The 17,810-nt window shown below is 45.2% G+C and overlaps 1 protein-coding gene across 1 annotated transcript; it reads left to right on the forward strand.

Moving 5' to 3' along the window:
* Positions 1-323: 323 nt before the first annotated feature.
* Positions 324-16,909, forward strand: LOC134007760 (ATP-binding cassette sub-family C member 4-like). Its single transcript, XM_062447423.1, has 31 exons — positions 324-617; positions 1,001-1,111; positions 1,419-1,539; positions 1,639-1,863; positions 2,007-2,096; positions 3,078-3,241; positions 3,485-3,610; positions 5,332-5,581; positions 6,233-6,346; positions 6,626-6,715; positions 6,814-7,005; positions 7,741-7,835; positions 7,945-8,031; positions 10,757-10,853; positions 11,115-11,324; positions 11,753-11,890; positions 12,194-12,231; positions 12,370-12,473; positions 12,559-12,705; positions 12,857-12,936; positions 13,069-13,219; positions 13,367-13,486; positions 13,818-13,928; positions 14,034-14,134; positions 14,341-14,532; positions 14,617-14,772; positions 14,925-15,014; positions 15,110-15,282; positions 15,408-15,513; positions 15,632-15,766; positions 15,913-16,909. The coding sequence occupies exons 1-31, from the start codon at positions 541-543 to the stop codon at positions 16,006-16,008; spliced, it is 3,987 nt and encodes a 1,328-aa protein (XP_062303407.1). The 5' UTR covers positions 324-540; the 3' UTR covers positions 16,009-16,909.
* The last annotated feature ends 901 nt before the right edge of the window (positions 16,910-17,810 follow it).

Consider the following 17,810-nt stretch of genomic DNA (forward strand, 5'->3'; position numbering starts at 1 on the left):
TATTATGATTACGGTCTTGATTTCAAACAGTATAAAATTAATAAAGTAATCATTATCTTTAATTATTGTTAACTGATCTGTGGTTAAGGACAGACCTCTTCAGGTGTAACACATGGTTGGTACTGTTAGGATTACAGTTAAACTAAAATCAAGTAAGTTTGTAATATGGACTGGCATAACCATTGACAGACACAATCAGATGCTTAATCAATGATTCAGTGGCCAATAAAGGCAATAGCCAATAGGATACTCTTTCCTGTTATGACTATCAGCTTTCACACGCCCAGTTGCACAGGGGTAAGTGCCTCGAGCCTATCACAGCTCAAACGGGGTAGTGGCACCCCACGCACAAGTGCTGGGACCAAGCTGTAGGAAATTACACCAAGCAACGTGGAACGGCGGTCTTTCTGACGCACAGCAGTAATACATGTGCGTACATCAAAGTTACACAACAGCTTTAGAATTGTCAGTTTTCGAAGGAAAAATAACTGTTGCAGGCCTGACAGCGCTACTTGGAAACCCCCCTGGAGTCAGGACATCATGGAACCTAAAGAACCTAAAGATCCCAAAAACAATCCTTCGGCAACAGCTAATCTTTTCTCGCAGGTATTCTTCTGGTAAGTATCAATAGACTCCCGGCAATCTAATAACTTCGGCATGTCCAAACGAGACACGCTAAACATTGCATTCAACATGACTTGTTATATGAAAACTAAACTTAGTTTAAGTCGGCATGAGCTAATTTGAATCACGGTGGTAAACTGCGGGAAAAAACAACAACCCAAAAAGCTGTGAACAGGTCTAATATTATTGGGAAGAGGCCAAAGCCAGACAAAACCCGCTTAAAAAAACAATTTGTTCCGGGAAGTGGCGGAGCACAGCTTTAAGGACAGTCCTGGAAGTAAGATAGCCTACGGCTGGTATAAGATCCTATTGCACAGTTCTTGAATATAAAGTTATCTACATCAACTAAATTTTACATCTCTTTGTTTTCTCTCAGTTGGCTTAATCCTTTATTTCGGATTGGATACAAGAGGAAGCTTGAGGAAGATGACATGTACAGAGTGCTTCCAGAGGATGGATCTGAGAGATTGGGAGAGGAAATGCAGAGGTTTGATAACCCAGAAATATATTGAATCTATTTACATACTCTGACCACACTTTGTGTTCAGTTCTATTACATCTGTAGGGCACTGAGAGGGGTTTTGTTGATAGAGGAAATCCTTGATTACTAACTTGTCATGGTTAACTGCAACAATATTAGACTTTTCCACCAATATGTATCAGATACCTTGAGAGGTTTGGCACTTGAAAAAAGTTGTGTGTTTGATAAGATAACTGGTGGTACAAGCTGTGTGTTCAGTCACTTCTTGCCACTCAAACAGTTTTGGTAATGCTGACAGTTTTATCTTCAATAGGCTCTGGGAACATGAGGTGCAGATTTCTGCAAAAGAGCTTCGAAAACCAAAACTCACTAAGGTCATCATCAAAGGCTACTGGAAAACCTATGCAGTATTGGGGTTATTCACCCTTTTTGAGGTTTGTAGAAAGTATGCAGTATGTTTAAAAAAAAAAAAAAAAATATGCATCATTATGATGCCACATGATCACAGCTTTTTCTTTTGCCCCAATCAACAGGAGACGATAAAAGTGATCCAGCCGGTCTTTTTGGGAAAGCTGATCCAGTACTTTGAGCATTATGACCCAGATGACATGAATGGACTGTATGAGGTGATAGGTTATGCTGCAGGTATATCCCTCTCCACCATCTGCCTGACAGTAACGCAGCACCTCTACTACTATCACGTCCAGAGAGAAGGCATGAAGATCAGAGTGGCCATGTGTCACATGATCTACAAGAAGGTCCGTATAAGATTTGGCTTTTGTGCTGGGTGAGTCACAACTCAGGCTGACTGACTGATGTAAGTGTGGATTGATGTATGGATCAAGATAACGGCACAGTTGATTGATTAACCCTTTTTATAATGAATGTTCCATCCTCCCAGGCTATCCGTCTCAGCAGTGCAGCCATGACAAAGACCACCACGGGCCAAATTGTCAATCTCCTTTCGAATGACGTCAACAGATTTGACGAGGTATGTGCAGACATCCTTTTGAACTGCAAGACACAGACTGCTCCTTGGCATTAACCACTGAACTACTCAGAACTGTGCCCTCTGGTACTTTGTGTGCCGCACTTGTTGTATCTGTAGGTCTGAATGAGTGAAGACGCATGCTTCCCCTTGTATGTATGGTGCAAATAGTTAGTAAGCAAGTCCCCCCCCCCCCAAATTGGCAGTCTTTCTCACACTCAAGGGTGGTTTAAAATGGCATAAGCTGAATCAAGCTGCTGCCTGGCTCGATCCCTGGTTGATCCCTGTACGTCATTCAAGTTTTGTTGGAATCAGTTTGTCGACACCCAGGGAAAATATTTTTTTGTCTGGTACTTGGCAGTAACCTGTTAAAAACAGGTTGAGAAAAGGTTGGGAGGTCTAGGTAATTGCTCGCTGTTTCTCTCTTTGGCAGACAAAGTGATGACTTACTGTGAGTCTCACACCTGTGTAGTTCCCTCAACCTTTCAGTGAACCATATCACACGAGAGGGATGATTCTGTGTTACTGCTGAATATCAGCACGGCTGCCATTCAGTCAGTCATAGTCAGAGGCCACAGGCCAAGTAGGTTTGAGGCTGCGGGCCAACTAGGTATGAGGCCACAGGCCAAGTAACTGTTTACACAACAGTACTACAAGCTTCATTAGTTCACAAGGCAATAAACAGAGAATGATGAGCCTTTTTTATCATTTATTTGGCTCTGGAAACAAATCGTTCCACCAGTGGACTTTTGCCAAGTAGCACATAAACACACTCCTGCACAGTGACTTATGGTTGTTAATATAAGCGGAGTGATGCATGTTTAAAGTCCCGGTGCTGTCAGTGCTAAATATCAGCCCTCATGGAAGGCCCCATGTCCAATCAAACTACTTGGTCAAAACGGTTGTACTGTGATGTATACATACTGGGTGTTCTCCCCCCAAAATGCCAGTGAGCTGAGCCACTTCCTTTCTCCCTGGTTACAGGTGACACTTTTCCTGCATTTCCTGTGGGTGGGGCCTCTGCAGGCAGCTGCTGTCATCTGGTTGCTGTGGGGGGAGATCGGCCCGTCGTGCCTCGCTGGAATGGCCTTGCTCGTCTTCCTCATGCCACTGCAGACGATGTTTGGGAGACTGTTCTCTAAGTTTAGGTAAGACATGTAGCCGCGCGCACACGCAAGGTGACTGAGGGAGACCGTTGAACAGGGAGCCCGAGCACGAGTGATGAAAGACTATCGTAAAGTCTTGTAATATTTGTTTTCCACTGAAATGGTTATTTCTCAACACTATAACTCAATTACATGTGTTTTCTAGTGCATGTAGCAGTACAGAAGATTGAATGTCAAAGTTGCGCTCCAAGCAAATAGTTCAGTGATGAGCCTTTTCTACCACAGGAGTCAAACCGCTGTCCTCACAGACAACAGGATCCGCACCATGAATGAGGTGGTGTCTGGAATCAGGATCATCAAGATGTACGCGTGGGAGAAGCCCTTCTCAGCACTGGTCCATGAAGTCAGGAGGTAACACAATCAAATGATGTTGAAAACAAAGAGATATGTGATATCTCTATCTCATATAGCCTGGTCCTACCAGACTCGCGAACATTTCATTTGTACAGAGAGTCTGGGCTCGCTCCATTGACAAGCATTAACTTCCTTGAAGGCGGGCCACTCTGAAATGTAAAACTATTGGATCTGCCAAGAGCCACTCTGGATCGGCCATAACCAATCCCTAGCGTTCGCCTTAGCCAACTCCTTCACCACTAACGGAGATAGCTGGAAAATCTAACTTTTCTTGAACCCGTGGGGGAGGAGGTCCACAACATCATGGCCACCAAGAAAACTCAGCAAAGATTGTTCTTGCTCCGGCTTTAACTTCTGGATATTCGGCAGCGTTGCCACAACAGACTGAATGGCTTCACTCGCATCTTTCTCCGCCACCATTACGGAAATACAACTCAAACTAGCGCTCAACATCATCAGTCTCAGCCACTCCCTCTGTTCGCTGATTGGACCGGTAAAAAGTTGATCGGAAACATCAGACTAATATACCGAAGACCCAGACGGAGTACTGAAGGAAAATGAAAATTGAGTGGAAGTACGTAGGAGCCGAGCTATATCTCATATACACATACATAGATATAGAGATAGATAGATATAGCTCCTTCAGCACACTTATGTGGCTGGCTGGTGTCATGTTAAAAGGGGCTCTGTTTTATTACATTTCTTAAGGATTTGAAACTTTTACCTCAAAGATGTTACTCTGTTGCTTGACCTACATGCTACAAAGTCTCATGATGCATCTTAGCCACAGGCCTTAGCCACTTCTCATTTGAGTAAACAAAGCAGAAGCGGCCAGGAATTGTACTGTAGCATTCCCTAATTCTCAAGCAGCATGACACAGCGTTCATGTTCCTGTTCATGTTCATGAGTACAGAATGAATGAATGTTCTTCACAAGGACATCACTCCCATTTATCTGCTTTCAATCTGCAAGGGCCATCTTGCGTACATGGTTGTCAAAACGGTTTAATGTAAGATCCACATCCAATCAACTCCACGCATGGCCAGTTGACCAATGAAGCTGGAGTCCCGAGGCACCTGGTGTCAACGTGCTAACACCACCTCCCCCCCTTCTCTCTGTCAAATGTACACTACTACCCAACCACTGGGTCATCCTCTTATCACATAGGGATAACAACCTGCTTTAGGTTCCCAATAATAATAAGCTCAACTGCATAGGTTTTATCAATTTTATTGGCTACATTCGGAGTGACAGGATGTTACTGCCACTGAATTGAAGGTGTCCGAGGGGTCTGTTTGGACAGCTCTTCTGTGTAATAATAGTGGGGAGCCCCCCCCCCCCCCCCTCTGTGTTCCTCTTCTGCTGTTTACAACTTGTCTTAGGGCCAAGATGAGGAGATAAGCAGTCAGGGGTGACATGAGGACAAGCTCTCTTCAAGCTCGCTTTCTTCTAAAGAAAGCTCGCTTTCTTCTAAAGAAAGCGAGCTTTAGAAGAAATTCTTTAGAAGTCAGTTAGGTTATACCTGTGGGAGTAGGCTTAAGAAGTGGTTTGAGAAAGTACAATTAGTATTCATTTCTATTATTTTTAGTTTAAATGTTTTTCAGAATCACATCAAGAGAGAGTCCACCTCAAGAGTAGGATTCCTAAATCATTGTTGCCGTAGTGTTTTGGTTAAGTGTGGCCTGTTTTTAATAGCCTCTCCCTCCTCGTCTCCACAGAAAGGAAATCTCAAAGATCATGAGCAGCTCCTACCTGCGAGGTCTCAACATGGCCTCCTTCTTTGCGGCCAGTAAGGTCATCGTCTTTGTGACCTTCACCGTCTACGTTCTCCTGGGGAACCCCATCTCAGCCAGCCGGGTGTTTGTTGCCGTGGGGCTGTACAGCGCCATCAGATTGACCGTCACCTTCTTCTTCCCCTACGCCATCGAGAGGCTCTCTGAGGCCCTGGTCAGCGTTTGCAGGATACAGGTACGGTGGAGGTCTGAGGAAGCACGAGGCTGCTGGAAGTCAAACAGAGAAGGCAGGCAACTACATGTGATGGCTGATGTCGACCCAACATAGCTAAAAACGCCTGAAATAATGCTTGAGGACGATACCTATTTAATTGTTATTCCCCCCCCCCCCCCACTGTGGATGTCTGAAATATAGCGCTTATAAAGAAGATTTGTCTGGTTAAAGTGTACTACATGATTTAATTAGTAAGTATATGTGTATCCAAGCCAAGACTTGTTGTTGTGCAAGCCTTGCCTGCACATGTAAAAAAACTTACCGCAGGTGTTATCTCCCTGGTTAATTTTAGACAGAAGTGTGTGGCGGCCAATGTGAAACACAAGACCTCGATTACATACGGGGTCATTTTTCACGTTTCCACTCACCGGAATCCCAGTCTGCTGAGTCATTATGAGTTACAACCTTTATCACCTGGTCACAATAGCTGGGGTTGTTTGCACTCAGATTTGTGATTTAATAAGGAAAATAGATTAGCGGGTTCAGACTGACGCAGGGTTACTGGACAACAAGCTTGTGAGGCCTCCCTGTAGTTTTCTATGTCTATAAAAGCTATAATATAATACTATGGATTCCATTGTTAATTGGAACCGTGTGAATGTACCCCTGCAGAATTTCCTCCTGTTGGATGAGATCAGAAGCACCAGCAGCAGCCTAGAAGTCCCTCTGGAGGACAAGCTGGAGGCCTCTGTGGAGGTCCAGGACCTCATCTGCTACTGGGACAAGGTGAGTGTTCAGAGTAGTTAGTTTTGTCGATTCAGAATGGGAACCCAAACATCAAACCAATGCACCCAGTGATTAGCCCATAAGGGAAAAGCCTACTCATCGACATAAGCGTTTGTTCCAAAAACCTCTACCACATCCGAGGAACAAGCACCAGCATGTTGGTTTTCAACAGAACGTTTATGGCAGATGACCTCAACAGGGCAATTCAGATTTCTTTAGAATTGGTGTGTTATGCAATATTGAACTGTTCCCGTGTTTTTAACTGTCTTTCTTCTGCAGAGTCTGGATGCCCCGTCTCTTCTGAACGTCTCCCTCACAGTGACGTCAGAACAGCTCCTGGCTGTCATTGGGCCTGTTGGAGCTGGAAAGGTCAGAGGTCATAGGAGCCTACTGTTGTCAACTGGGCCCTCGTATCTGTGACTGACTAACTATTTTGTGCACAAGCTCACTTACTACATTTCCAACAGTCGTCTTTGCTCAGCTCCATCCTTGGAGAGCTGCCTCATGACAAGGGGGTGCTGAAGGTCAGAGGTCAGCTGGCCTACGCTTGCCAGCAGCCCTGGGTGTTCCCTGGAACCATCCGAAGCAACATCCTGTTTGGGAAAGAGTTCCACCCCCAGAAGTACGAGAAGGTTCTGGGAGCCTGCGCCCTCAAGAGAGTGAGACAAACGCACACCTTTTAGCTTTTCATTTGAGCCCATCTTCACACGGGATTCTGTTCACATATGTCCAGATCACCCTATAAGATCAAATGGAGAAAACAGAGGGAAAAATTGATAATAAAATGAATTACCACATTATATGCACCTGAGAATTCACTTCAGAACTTCTTTCACCTACAGAGTACAAAGAGGTGCATTTGGGCCGATCCGCTATGTTAACTGTCCAGAAGAAAGGGATCGCTACCCTATTTACAGTGACAGACCATTCAGTCCTTTCTCAGAAGATTGTGGCAATGGTGTCCAGCTGGGTTACTTGATTCAATGACGAACCCTTTGGGTCAGCATAAATCCACTTCCTCAACTGGTGGTAGACTGTCATCTTTCGCACACTCTGTATTCTGCCGTTCCACATCTCTAACAGTTGCCATTGTAGAGAAAATCACTCTGCTTGTAGTCCTGCTCAGTTCCTGAGGTTCGCACGGTGTCAGTAATCTGTATGGGGTAATCACTGACCGTATGAGTTCATAACTGTTTACACAGTCTCTTCCTTTGGCACTTTGTTCCATGCATGCATTTGCTGTAAAGTATATAAAAAATGTGTGGCAACTGTTAATAGCGTATGACTGGTGACCTTCCCCATCCCACTCAACTGTAATGGCTCACAGTAGCTTCTGCTGCTGGTGAAGCACCTGTGTGAAGCCCTCTGCTCAGTTCCCTGTTCTGTGTGTCCAGGACATGGAGCTGCTGCCAGACGGAGACCTGACTCTGATCGGGGACCGAGGAGCCACCCTCAGCGGGGGACAGAAGGCTCGAGTCAACCTGGCCAGGTAGGAGGAGAGAGACCTTCTGTTCCTGTAGGTTATGGATGTCACCTCCTAGATGTCACCAGTAATGCACACCAACCCTGATGTGAGATGGTGTGTCTGTGTTTGTCAGGGCTGCGTACCAGGACGCTGACATCTACCTGCTGGATGACCCTCTGAGTGCTGTGGATGCAGAGGTCGGGAGACACCTGTTTGAACAGTGAGTCTGACCTACTGACAAGCCCCAACACATGGTGATGAGGAGCCTTCACCAGAACTGATACCTGGACTATACAAATAAACTAGTCTCAAGTTTCCCATTTACAACAATGCAGCCCAAAGTTTAAAGACGCTTTCTTGTAAGCTGCACCATCTTATCAGGGTAGCTTTTCAAACCTTATCAGCTGACCAGGGGCCAGTTCCATAAAGGCCTGGGGTTAAAGTCCCAAACCTTACTTGAATTAGCATTAACAAGGAAGTTGGGGCTAAAGCGGTTCCATAAAGACCAATTCTAGTTCACACAATCCCAGATAAGTGTGTGTGCAGCCATTCTTAAGCAGCCAGAGAGGTAGAACATGGATCCACCAAGGCAAAACGCAATGTTCACGACCATTTGACTTCTTCCTGGAAGAACGTTTTCTTTAAGCCGCGTTCTAACACCTCATCCACCACCGCCGTCTATCAAAATAAAATGACGCGCCATGATTGACATGGAGGATAGGCTACGTAGGTCGAGGTCTTTTTTTATAGGACTTTATTGATTTAAAAAAACATGCACCCTCTGAACACGTCTAAATGGACTTTTTTGACACATTATCCAGTAGCCTAACTTTACGTTTTTGTGTCGGGAAAATGGAGGATGGATGGAATTAGGCTTGTTTTGCAATTGTAGGCTACTGTATGTAGCTATGATAATTATACAGGGATCATTTAGATTGAGTATAGCATCAGCCTAAACATTTGATATTATAAACTACCATATCCATTTGTTTAAAGTAGCTAGGTTTGTATCCTTCTGAAATCATGGTTTATGCATTACATTTATTTCTTTAAGTTGATTTTCTATAAATGTAATTATTGAACTGAGGGGTAAATGAATAAAGGCATGCCAGAAAGTCTGTGGTGAACCATCGTTTTCCCATTGGGTCAGTGTTTCAGGAACTTTTGGTAAAGCAACAACACGCGCTAGGCCTGACCGTTAACCTGCCCCGTACTAGGCTAGTTTCACAGCTTAAGTTGCTATAGTCACTGTTTGAACTACGTTGAGCTGGCTTTATGGAACCAAATGAACTGGAAATGAGTCTGACTAACTGACATAAGTCTGGCTTATTTGGTAAACTCGATTCATTGAACCGGACCCTGGAGCTTGATTTAAATCCAATATTTATGGTATCCAGCACTTTTCTGGAGCCTGATAATGCACTGTATCTTCAAGTGCAAGCACTTGAAAGTGTTTACTAAAACATTCTACTGAAGGGATTGGTACCATGGTCGTGCTACTGCATGTTCTGGACCACCATTGTTCTAGTAAGGTACCATAAATCAGTCTGTTCTAGCTTGTTCCTAGGTCCGGTCTCACCGGCCTTTGTCGCGTTCATGATTGATCTCAGTGACCAGCAGGGAACCCTACCAGCGTTCTGGATTAAGGCCCAAGAGGTCTGCTTTGAAGGCAGCCCAGAGAGGCATGGGTTTGTTGGGGGGGAGAGAGAATCAGGAAAGGGGTGTAGTGCTACCTCAGACAATGGGAGCGCGCCACGCTCTGCACTTTTCCTGTGATGTAAGTTGGACCACCCTTTGTTTTACGTGACCTTCTGCACAGAGCAAGAAGGGAAGCATCATGAAACATTCCTACTGTCATACTTTGAAAACATTCATTCTTAGAGGGAAAGCTGCCTTGATTTACACTTTATTTATAAGATCCTCTTGTTTTGGGCCCCTTTATTATTATTATTATTATTCCACTGCAAATATTCTGGGGCCGTATTCACACTTACCAGTAAGTTCTCCTAAATACCAGTAAAAGTTCTTAGCTAAGAGTGACAAGAGTCAACTTGTACTAAGGAATCTTAAGATAAGACAAAGGGCAGGGTTGACCTTGTTGACATGGATGATGTAAACTGGCTTACTAACTTCCCACAGTGATTGGCTAATAGGGTATTGATCTCTGTCAATTATCTCATCATAGAAGTATTGTAGAACAAGGTATTATGTTGCAATTATGTACGTTAAAAAATGTTGCCATGTTCAATTGCAGGTTGTCACTAATTAAACAAGCATGTTTAGCTAATGGTCAGCCTCTTACATGTGCATCTCGTAAACAAATGGCGAATATGCATAAAGGCAGCCATATGAATTGTTGATGTGGGGTCTGCAGAGGGCATATTGTTTGATGCAATGTGATGTGTTCTACTGACGGATGGCTGAGATATATCAAGTTCGTCGTGTACACTACTTGTGCTGTGGCCGAGTAGAGTTGTCAACCTTAATCTCCGGTGTTACTGAGTTGTTTCTATAATTGACTGCATCCTTTTTTGTTTTTTTTAAGCTCATTGTCTCAATGTTTGAAAAAAATTACGTTCCAAGGTGAAATGCCAGCAACAGACATTTGTAGGACTGTTTGTGATTTGGTCTTGGTGACTTACGAGTCCTCTTGACGACCCCTAACTTTTCACAGATCTAAGAGCTGGTTTTAGCTCTAAAACTGTGTGAAATACTCTTAAGAGTAAAAAAAATGGAGTCCTAAAATTAGGACTGACACACCCACTATTTTTAAGAGTTTCTCCTAAATCGGCAAGTTAGGAGCAGCTTTTAGACCAATTTTGATCCTTCTGGACAGGACACCGAAGTATGTATGTTTAGGGTGTTTTTAACAATGTAGACGGAACTTGCCTATATTGTGGCAGAAAAGGTTACTGATTGTCTTTTGGGGTGCCTTGTCCTTCCAGGTGTATCTGTGGTTTGCTGAAGCATAAACCTCGTATACTGGTGACTCACCAGCTGCAGTACCTGAAAGCAGCAAACCAGATCCTCGTCCTGAAAGAGGTGTGTGTCACGGCATTCCATTCCACACATACTGTTCTTTATTTTTCACATGAAAAGAGAATTTAATAACGTTATCTCTTGACTGCGGTATCCGGAAGCTGAGTTGTTTTTCCACTTGTCTTCTACTTAGCCTCAGTACATACTCTAAATGCCCCTCCTGTACCAGCGCTTGTAAGCGGCAGTTGGAGGGGTACGATCCTTACTAGCTTTGAATTGAAAACATACAAACATACACTCGTAATGTGTATTTGTGTGTGCCAGGGTCACATGGTGGCGCGGGGGACCTACAATGAGCTGCAGTCCTCTGGTCTGGACTTCACCTCCCTGCTGAAGAAGGATGAGGAAGAGGAGGAGCAACCAGGGACGGAGACCAGCAGCCAGTCACCACGAAGACGTGCCCTCTCCCAGAATTCTTTGCGCTCCCAAACATCTTCACTTCACTCAGCAAAAGAAGGGGATGAGGATTTGCCGGTGGGTGCACAGTTTTACCTTTTAGTGCTGCTTCCAATAGTTTTAATTTGGGATTTATACATGCTAATTTTGTCCACAAGAGGGCAGTGTTCACAAACCTTAAATACAGATTCCGTTCAGCGCATTGGTTTATATTCATCCAATATCCCATGTTCCAGATTATATCAAGTCAGTTTGTAAAGTTTATGGAAGTTCAACTTGTATCCATTTCCATGAAGCGGTAGTTCCAAGCTATTATGCAGAACATTCCTGATCAATGAAATGCGCCATGCTGAACGTAGGCACCCTAAGAGTTCTCCATAATGTATTGGAGCTGTGACACTGGATGTGTATGTTTCAAGAGTGTTGGGACTACGTGTTCGGCGTGAGCTCGGACTGGATGTGGGTGTTTGTTTTTAAGAGGGTGTTGGGGACTGTGTGCCACACAGGCTGAGCATGTCCAGAACATGTCAGAGGAGAGCAGTTCCGAGGGCACCATAGGTATCGGCCTCTACATGAAGTACCTGAGGGCAGGAGCCAGCGTCCTGCTGCTCGTCGTGGTGTTCATAGTCCTCATCCTGGCTCAGGTATGCAGCTGTCGTCTTCACTCAACTGAACGCCGTTTGACCTCGCAGCCTGTTTCCTGAAGTCTCTTAGCATTACCTTAGCATTACCTTCTATCTCACTGAGTTGAAAATTGAATGACACTTTGTTGCCCGAGGCATGGCGCCTAGCATCTCCTTTCAGTGTGATGGTAAATGGAAGGGTGAACATGAGGCAGCTAATGAATTGAGATTGTAGTTGGTGGTAGTAGTTTGTATAACATGTGAATCCCTGTTAACAACAGAACTAGATTGTTCTGTAATGTAGTACTTTTGTTTTGTGCACAGGCAACATATATTCTGCAGGATTGGTGGCTGGCATATTGGTAAGAGACATGGCATAGTCACTACTTTATCTTCAAATAATGTGGTTTCTGAGAATAACATCTTGGGTTTCCTACAACCACATCTTTGTATTTTAGTCAAAAATGCTCAGATATGTGCTGTGGTGGACATTCTTACAGGGCCGGGGAACAGGAGAAGCTCAATTCCAACACCACCATCGTACTGAATGGCCACAACGTTACCCAAGAGCTGAACCTAGATTTCTACCTCGGAATTTATGCAGGTAAGACATGAGATTTGGGTGGAACGTTGTTTTGCAATGTCTTATTTGGGGCATGATGTTAAGAACTTTGCCAAACTGTGTTCAGGTTTGACTGGAGCCACTGTCGTCTTTGGCTTTGTGAGGAGTCTTATGCTTTTCAACGTTTTGGTGAGATGTGCTCAGACGCTCCACAACCGCATGTTCAACGCCATACTGCGGACACACGTGCGCTTCTTTGACGTCAACCCAATTGGTGAGCAAAGATGTTAACGTTGGGTGAGATGCCCAGACAGAATTTCTTAATGTACTTTGGCTGCGTAAGAAGAGTTGTTGCCAAAAAGTGTCAATGAGCAGCAAGTAGGGAAAGTCTAAAGTCTTCAACTCATGGTCTGCTCTCGTCTCAGGGAGGGTTCTAAACAGGTTCTCCAAGGACATCGGCCAGCTGGATGCCTCCCTACCCTGGACCTTTTCAGACTTCTGGCAGGTAAGGAACTCGTCCCAGAAGGGGTGGGACAAAGGAGCTACAATGTGGTCCAAACCTGTGGCATATGCTTAGTCAGCCTCTGTTAAGACGGAAGCTATGTACCGATATGCCACCTGTGCTGTGTTTTGCCAGAGCTTTCTGCAGATCATCGGCGTGATCGCCGTGGCGGCCTCCGTCATACCCTGGGTCCTCATTCCTGTGGTGCCGCTGGTCCTCGCCTTCCTGTTCCTGCGACGCTACTTCCTACAGACTTCCAGGAACGTTAAACGCCTCGAATCCACCAGTGAGTTTTCCCACACCCATGTGCACACAAGCTCGCCACATACTGAAAACCCCCACTCAAAAAAGTGCTCCTGGACACTTGTGTGTTCCATGTATTTGCTCAAACTGTGTTCGCTGTAGACATTGTTGTTGTTCGTGTCTTCTGTAGCTCGGAGTCCAGTGTTTTCCCACCTGTCCTCGTCCCTCCAAGGCTTGTGGACGATCCGAGCCTTCAAAGCAGAGGAGAGGTTCCAGAACGCCTTCGACGCACACCAGGACCTGCACTCAGGTTGGACATGAATACAACTACAATACCACCCCTATCATTCCAACAGTCTACCATAAACACGAGAAAATCCGTCTTGAGTCATTTAGCAGACGCTCTTATCCAGAGCGACTTACAGTAAGTACAGGGACATTCCCCCGAGGCAAGTATGGTGAAGTGCCTTGCCCAAGGACACAACGTAATTTCGCACTGCCGGGGAATCGAACCAGCAACCTTCTGATTACTAGCCCGATTCTCTAACCGCTCAGCCACCTGACTCCCTTTCTCCTCAGTCATCTTGCGTTGTTGACTGCAGAATGGATGGCACGACTGACTTGTCTCCTGTGCTCCTCAGAGGCCTGGTTCCTGTTCCTGACCACCTCTCGCTGGTTCGCCATCCGCCTCGACACCATCTGCTCCATCTTCGTCACTGTCACCGTCTTTGGCTGCATTTTGCTCCGGGACCGTAAGAGACACTTGACAGAAGAACACTGAGAGGGAACACACTGCCAATAGTCAAGTAGAGCTACGTTTTAATGAAGGGGTGTTGTGTAACGGTTGTTCCTGTTAGAGCTGGAGGCCGGTGCTGTGGGCCTGGCCCTGTCCTACGCTGTGACCCTCATGGGGATGTTTCAGTGGGGGGTGAGACAGAGCGCTGAGGTGGAGAACATGGTGAGACCCTTGCATTCACGTGGCTTTTAAAAGAACTGGTTTAGCCCTTTGGTAGAATAGCGCTTTACTACAACAAAGGTTGTCTGAACTGGAAACTCTTGAGTCGTACCTTAATCCACATCTAGGTCAAATGAGTTATGATTTACTGAACTGCTGGAAAGGGTAGTTAAGGTCAGGGTAGTTGGTATAATAGTCTGTCTCCTCAGATGACGTCTGTTGAGAGAGTGTTGGAGTACACCGAGCTGGAGAGCGAAGCACCCTGGGAAACCCAGAAGCGTCCTCCCCCCGACTGGCCCAGCCAAGGCCTCATCAACTTTGACCGGGTCAGCTTCTCCTACAGCGCAGATGGACCACTGGTCCTGAAGGACATGAAGGCTGTTATCAGACCCAAAGAAAAGGTTTGTCCTCTGCTGACAGCCCTTTTTCCTCACGCCGGTGTGATGAACATGGCTGAAGTTGTTCCTCTCCTCGCTGTTCCTCAGGTTGGCATTGTGGGGAGGACGGGAGCAGGGAAGAGCTCCCTGGTCTCTGCTCTCTTCCGCCTGGCAGAGCCTGAGGGCAGGATCTACATAGACGGGGTTTTGACCTCTGAGATTGGCCTCCATGACCTGCGCCAGAAGATGTCCATCATTCCTCAGGTACCCTGGGAGGGCTAAATGATGTCCTGGTGGATACGTGTAGTGCACACTATCTGTCATGTATGTCTGGTGTCTCTGGATCCCTTTCAGCTTCAGTTTTGTAATGAAGCTGTTCACACCAGGTCCTGTTTGTTCCCACTAATGATCTGCAGGACCCAGTGCTGTTTACTGGCACCATGAGGAAGAACCTGGACCCCTTCGACCAGCACAGTGATGAAGACCTGTGGAACGCTCTGGATGAGGTACTGCTGCTTGGCTTCCTAGAACAGTATTACACACACCATGACACACTGCAGACCTCCTCCTGGTTAACACCATGGGTGTCTTGTCTCTCCAGGTCCAGCTCAAGTCTGCAGTGGAAGAGCTCCCCAACAAGATGGAGACGGTGCTAGCTGAGTCGGGCTCCAACTTCAGCGTGGGCCAGAGACAGCTGGTGTGTCTGGCCCGAGCCATCCTGAGGAAGAACCGCATCCTCGTCATCGATGAGGCCACAGCCAACGTGGACCCCAGGTAGCCAGCGGCCTGGCCCCACACACCTGACCTCCTCACTGGCATGTGGAGGAGCTCCCGTGTGTAGGTAGGCTCTGAGGAGGTGTCACCTGACTGGGTCTCCTGTCTGTGTGCTTGTGCTGTAGGACAGACGCGCTGATCCAGGAAACGATACGAGACAAGTTCAGAGACTGCACTGTGCTCACCATCGCCCACCGCCTCAACACCATCATAGACAGTGACCGCATACTGGTGAGGCCAAGTAGACGCAGGCACTTGTTGATTTCATGAATTTGTACATTTGTGTATGCTCCTCGGATTACGCCTCCCATAGTTTCCGTTGACTGACTTCCTTTGGGCGTACTGATAGGTTTTAGATGCGGGTCAGATCCATGCCTACGATGAGCCCTACACCCTGCTCCAGAACCCCAGCGGCATCTTGTACAAGATGGTTCAGCAGTCAGGAAAGATGGAGGCTTCTGATCTCCTGCAGTCAGCCAAACAGGTGAGTTCTCATTTCCACAGAACAATGGTGGCTGTTATACAAGACATATGAATACTTGATCAGTAACTTAGGTTCTGAGATTGTGGTCAAAACACTTGTTTGCCATGTGAAGCACTGCTGACATGTCACATCTGTTGTACATTCAGGCTTACCTGAGCAGGAGTCGTGCAGTTATGGCCAACGGAGGGGGCCACACAGGCTCATCTAATGGGAACCTGGTCATCTTTGAGACGGCTCTTTGACAGACTTGGAGATTGGGACTGCTCATCATTCACCTAGTGCCTCATGCAATGACTGCTGGGGCCTCCTCTGTGGAGAATCCTCAGCTCTTCACGTGCCTTAGTTTAACACCTGTACAACAGTTCACATGGAGCTGCTGTGGAACCTACCTGGAGCAGCATGGCTTCAGCATGACCTCACAGACCAGATGAAATGCGCAAGTTATTTTAAAGATTAATACATCTGAGGTCAAGTTTATGGTTGGATTGCACTGTCATTATCAAAGTCCAGCCAGTGACTAATTTCTTTTAAGCAGCTGAGGAATGTTTCCATGAACAATCGTAAGAATATTCTTAGACATTTGTTTGTACCATGGATGCCTTTATAGACATGTTTTGGGATTTTCCAAAACGGCTTGGGGGACAACTGATTTAGGATGGCCTAGTTCTGGATAATCCAGTAAATTAGTGAAACTTTGTAAAAACAAGTAATGCAAAACAGTCTATTGTACATAGAGCTATGTTAACAATTCATTGTTATTCATGTTTTAAAGATGACATTTCATGGAAGGCTTATTTGCATGATGTAAATGCATTCTTATTACCTTGTGTCAAGTTCCAGTTTGATAGTGTTTTGCTGTTTATTTCTAGTGTCAGTCTGATCAAGCAAACTATGTTGGCTCCATGGCCAGGTTAAAGAAACTGCATACTGTAAGTCACCAGTCCTGCAGATGCACTACAAAATTATCTGCACAACATTGACTTGAATGAGTATTCCATCAAGTGCTTTTATTTTTTCCTGACTTATTGGTCGTGTAGATTATATGCCACAAAATGTCATTTGACCAATTTGTCTTGTTTAAGTTGAAAATCTGTAATTACACAATTCAGAAAATCTTTGTCAAGTGATTGAAGACTAAGTATTGGAACCAATTTGTACACTAACCCTTAATGTTTGTTTCCTTACTATTTTGAGTCACCATATGGTTAACATACATGAAGAGCAGAAGGAAAAAGACTGACGTATTATGGAATCTGGACTGCTTCGTATAGTTAAATCCTAGTTTAGATATGAGCCAATGACAAAATAAATAAAAAAGATCCTGGAAAGTGGAATTGAAAATGAGTTAAGTTCATCACACCACAGAAATGTGTTTACTACCCATCCAAATTCAAATGAAAAAAAGACATGTTAAATTAGACTTTGAAATCGTAAGAAAATCAGCAGTCTTCTCTGCTTGAGACTGGGGAGGCGTGTCGCCTGAAAGAGCTGAAGCTCCGCCCACTCTAATTTAGCAACAACTAGCTAAATCAATTGCAGATATCAGAACAACCATACCTGCAGTCTCTGAGTTTTGTGTTAATTACTTTGTCTTTGCATCCTACCAGCTGAGTAACAGAATGCAACGTCTGTGATCTGACGTAGATCGGTCAGGTTTTGGCTCCGCCTATACAAAACCTGAGCTGAAAACGGAAGAGAAACTGTTCAATGGTCTAAGTTCACACATTTCAGTGCGACAAAGTTTTTTTGCGCTTTGCACATGCTTTCAGGAACTCATTTCACACAAATGTAAGTTCTAGCCAACAATACTGGACAAGTCATATTTCAATAACTCTGAAGAGCAACCACAATTATCTTGTAGGTCCCCCCATCACCCAGACTTATTGGGAATCCAATAGTGTCTTTCTATTTGTCGAAGAGTATTTTATGTAATCATCTTTCCTACTGTCCATGGGTTTCATTACAGAGACGTTTCAAAGAGGATCAAGCTGGCATTTGGTCCCACTCTGTTGGTCCCGTTTGGACTTCTATTGACCAGATACCT

This window comes from Osmerus eperlanus, chromosome 21 (assembly GCF_963692335.1).
Source record: "Osmerus eperlanus chromosome 21, fOsmEpe2.1, whole genome shotgun sequence".
Lineage (NCBI taxonomy): Eukaryota > Metazoa > Chordata > Actinopteri > Osmeriformes > Osmeridae > Osmerus > Osmerus eperlanus.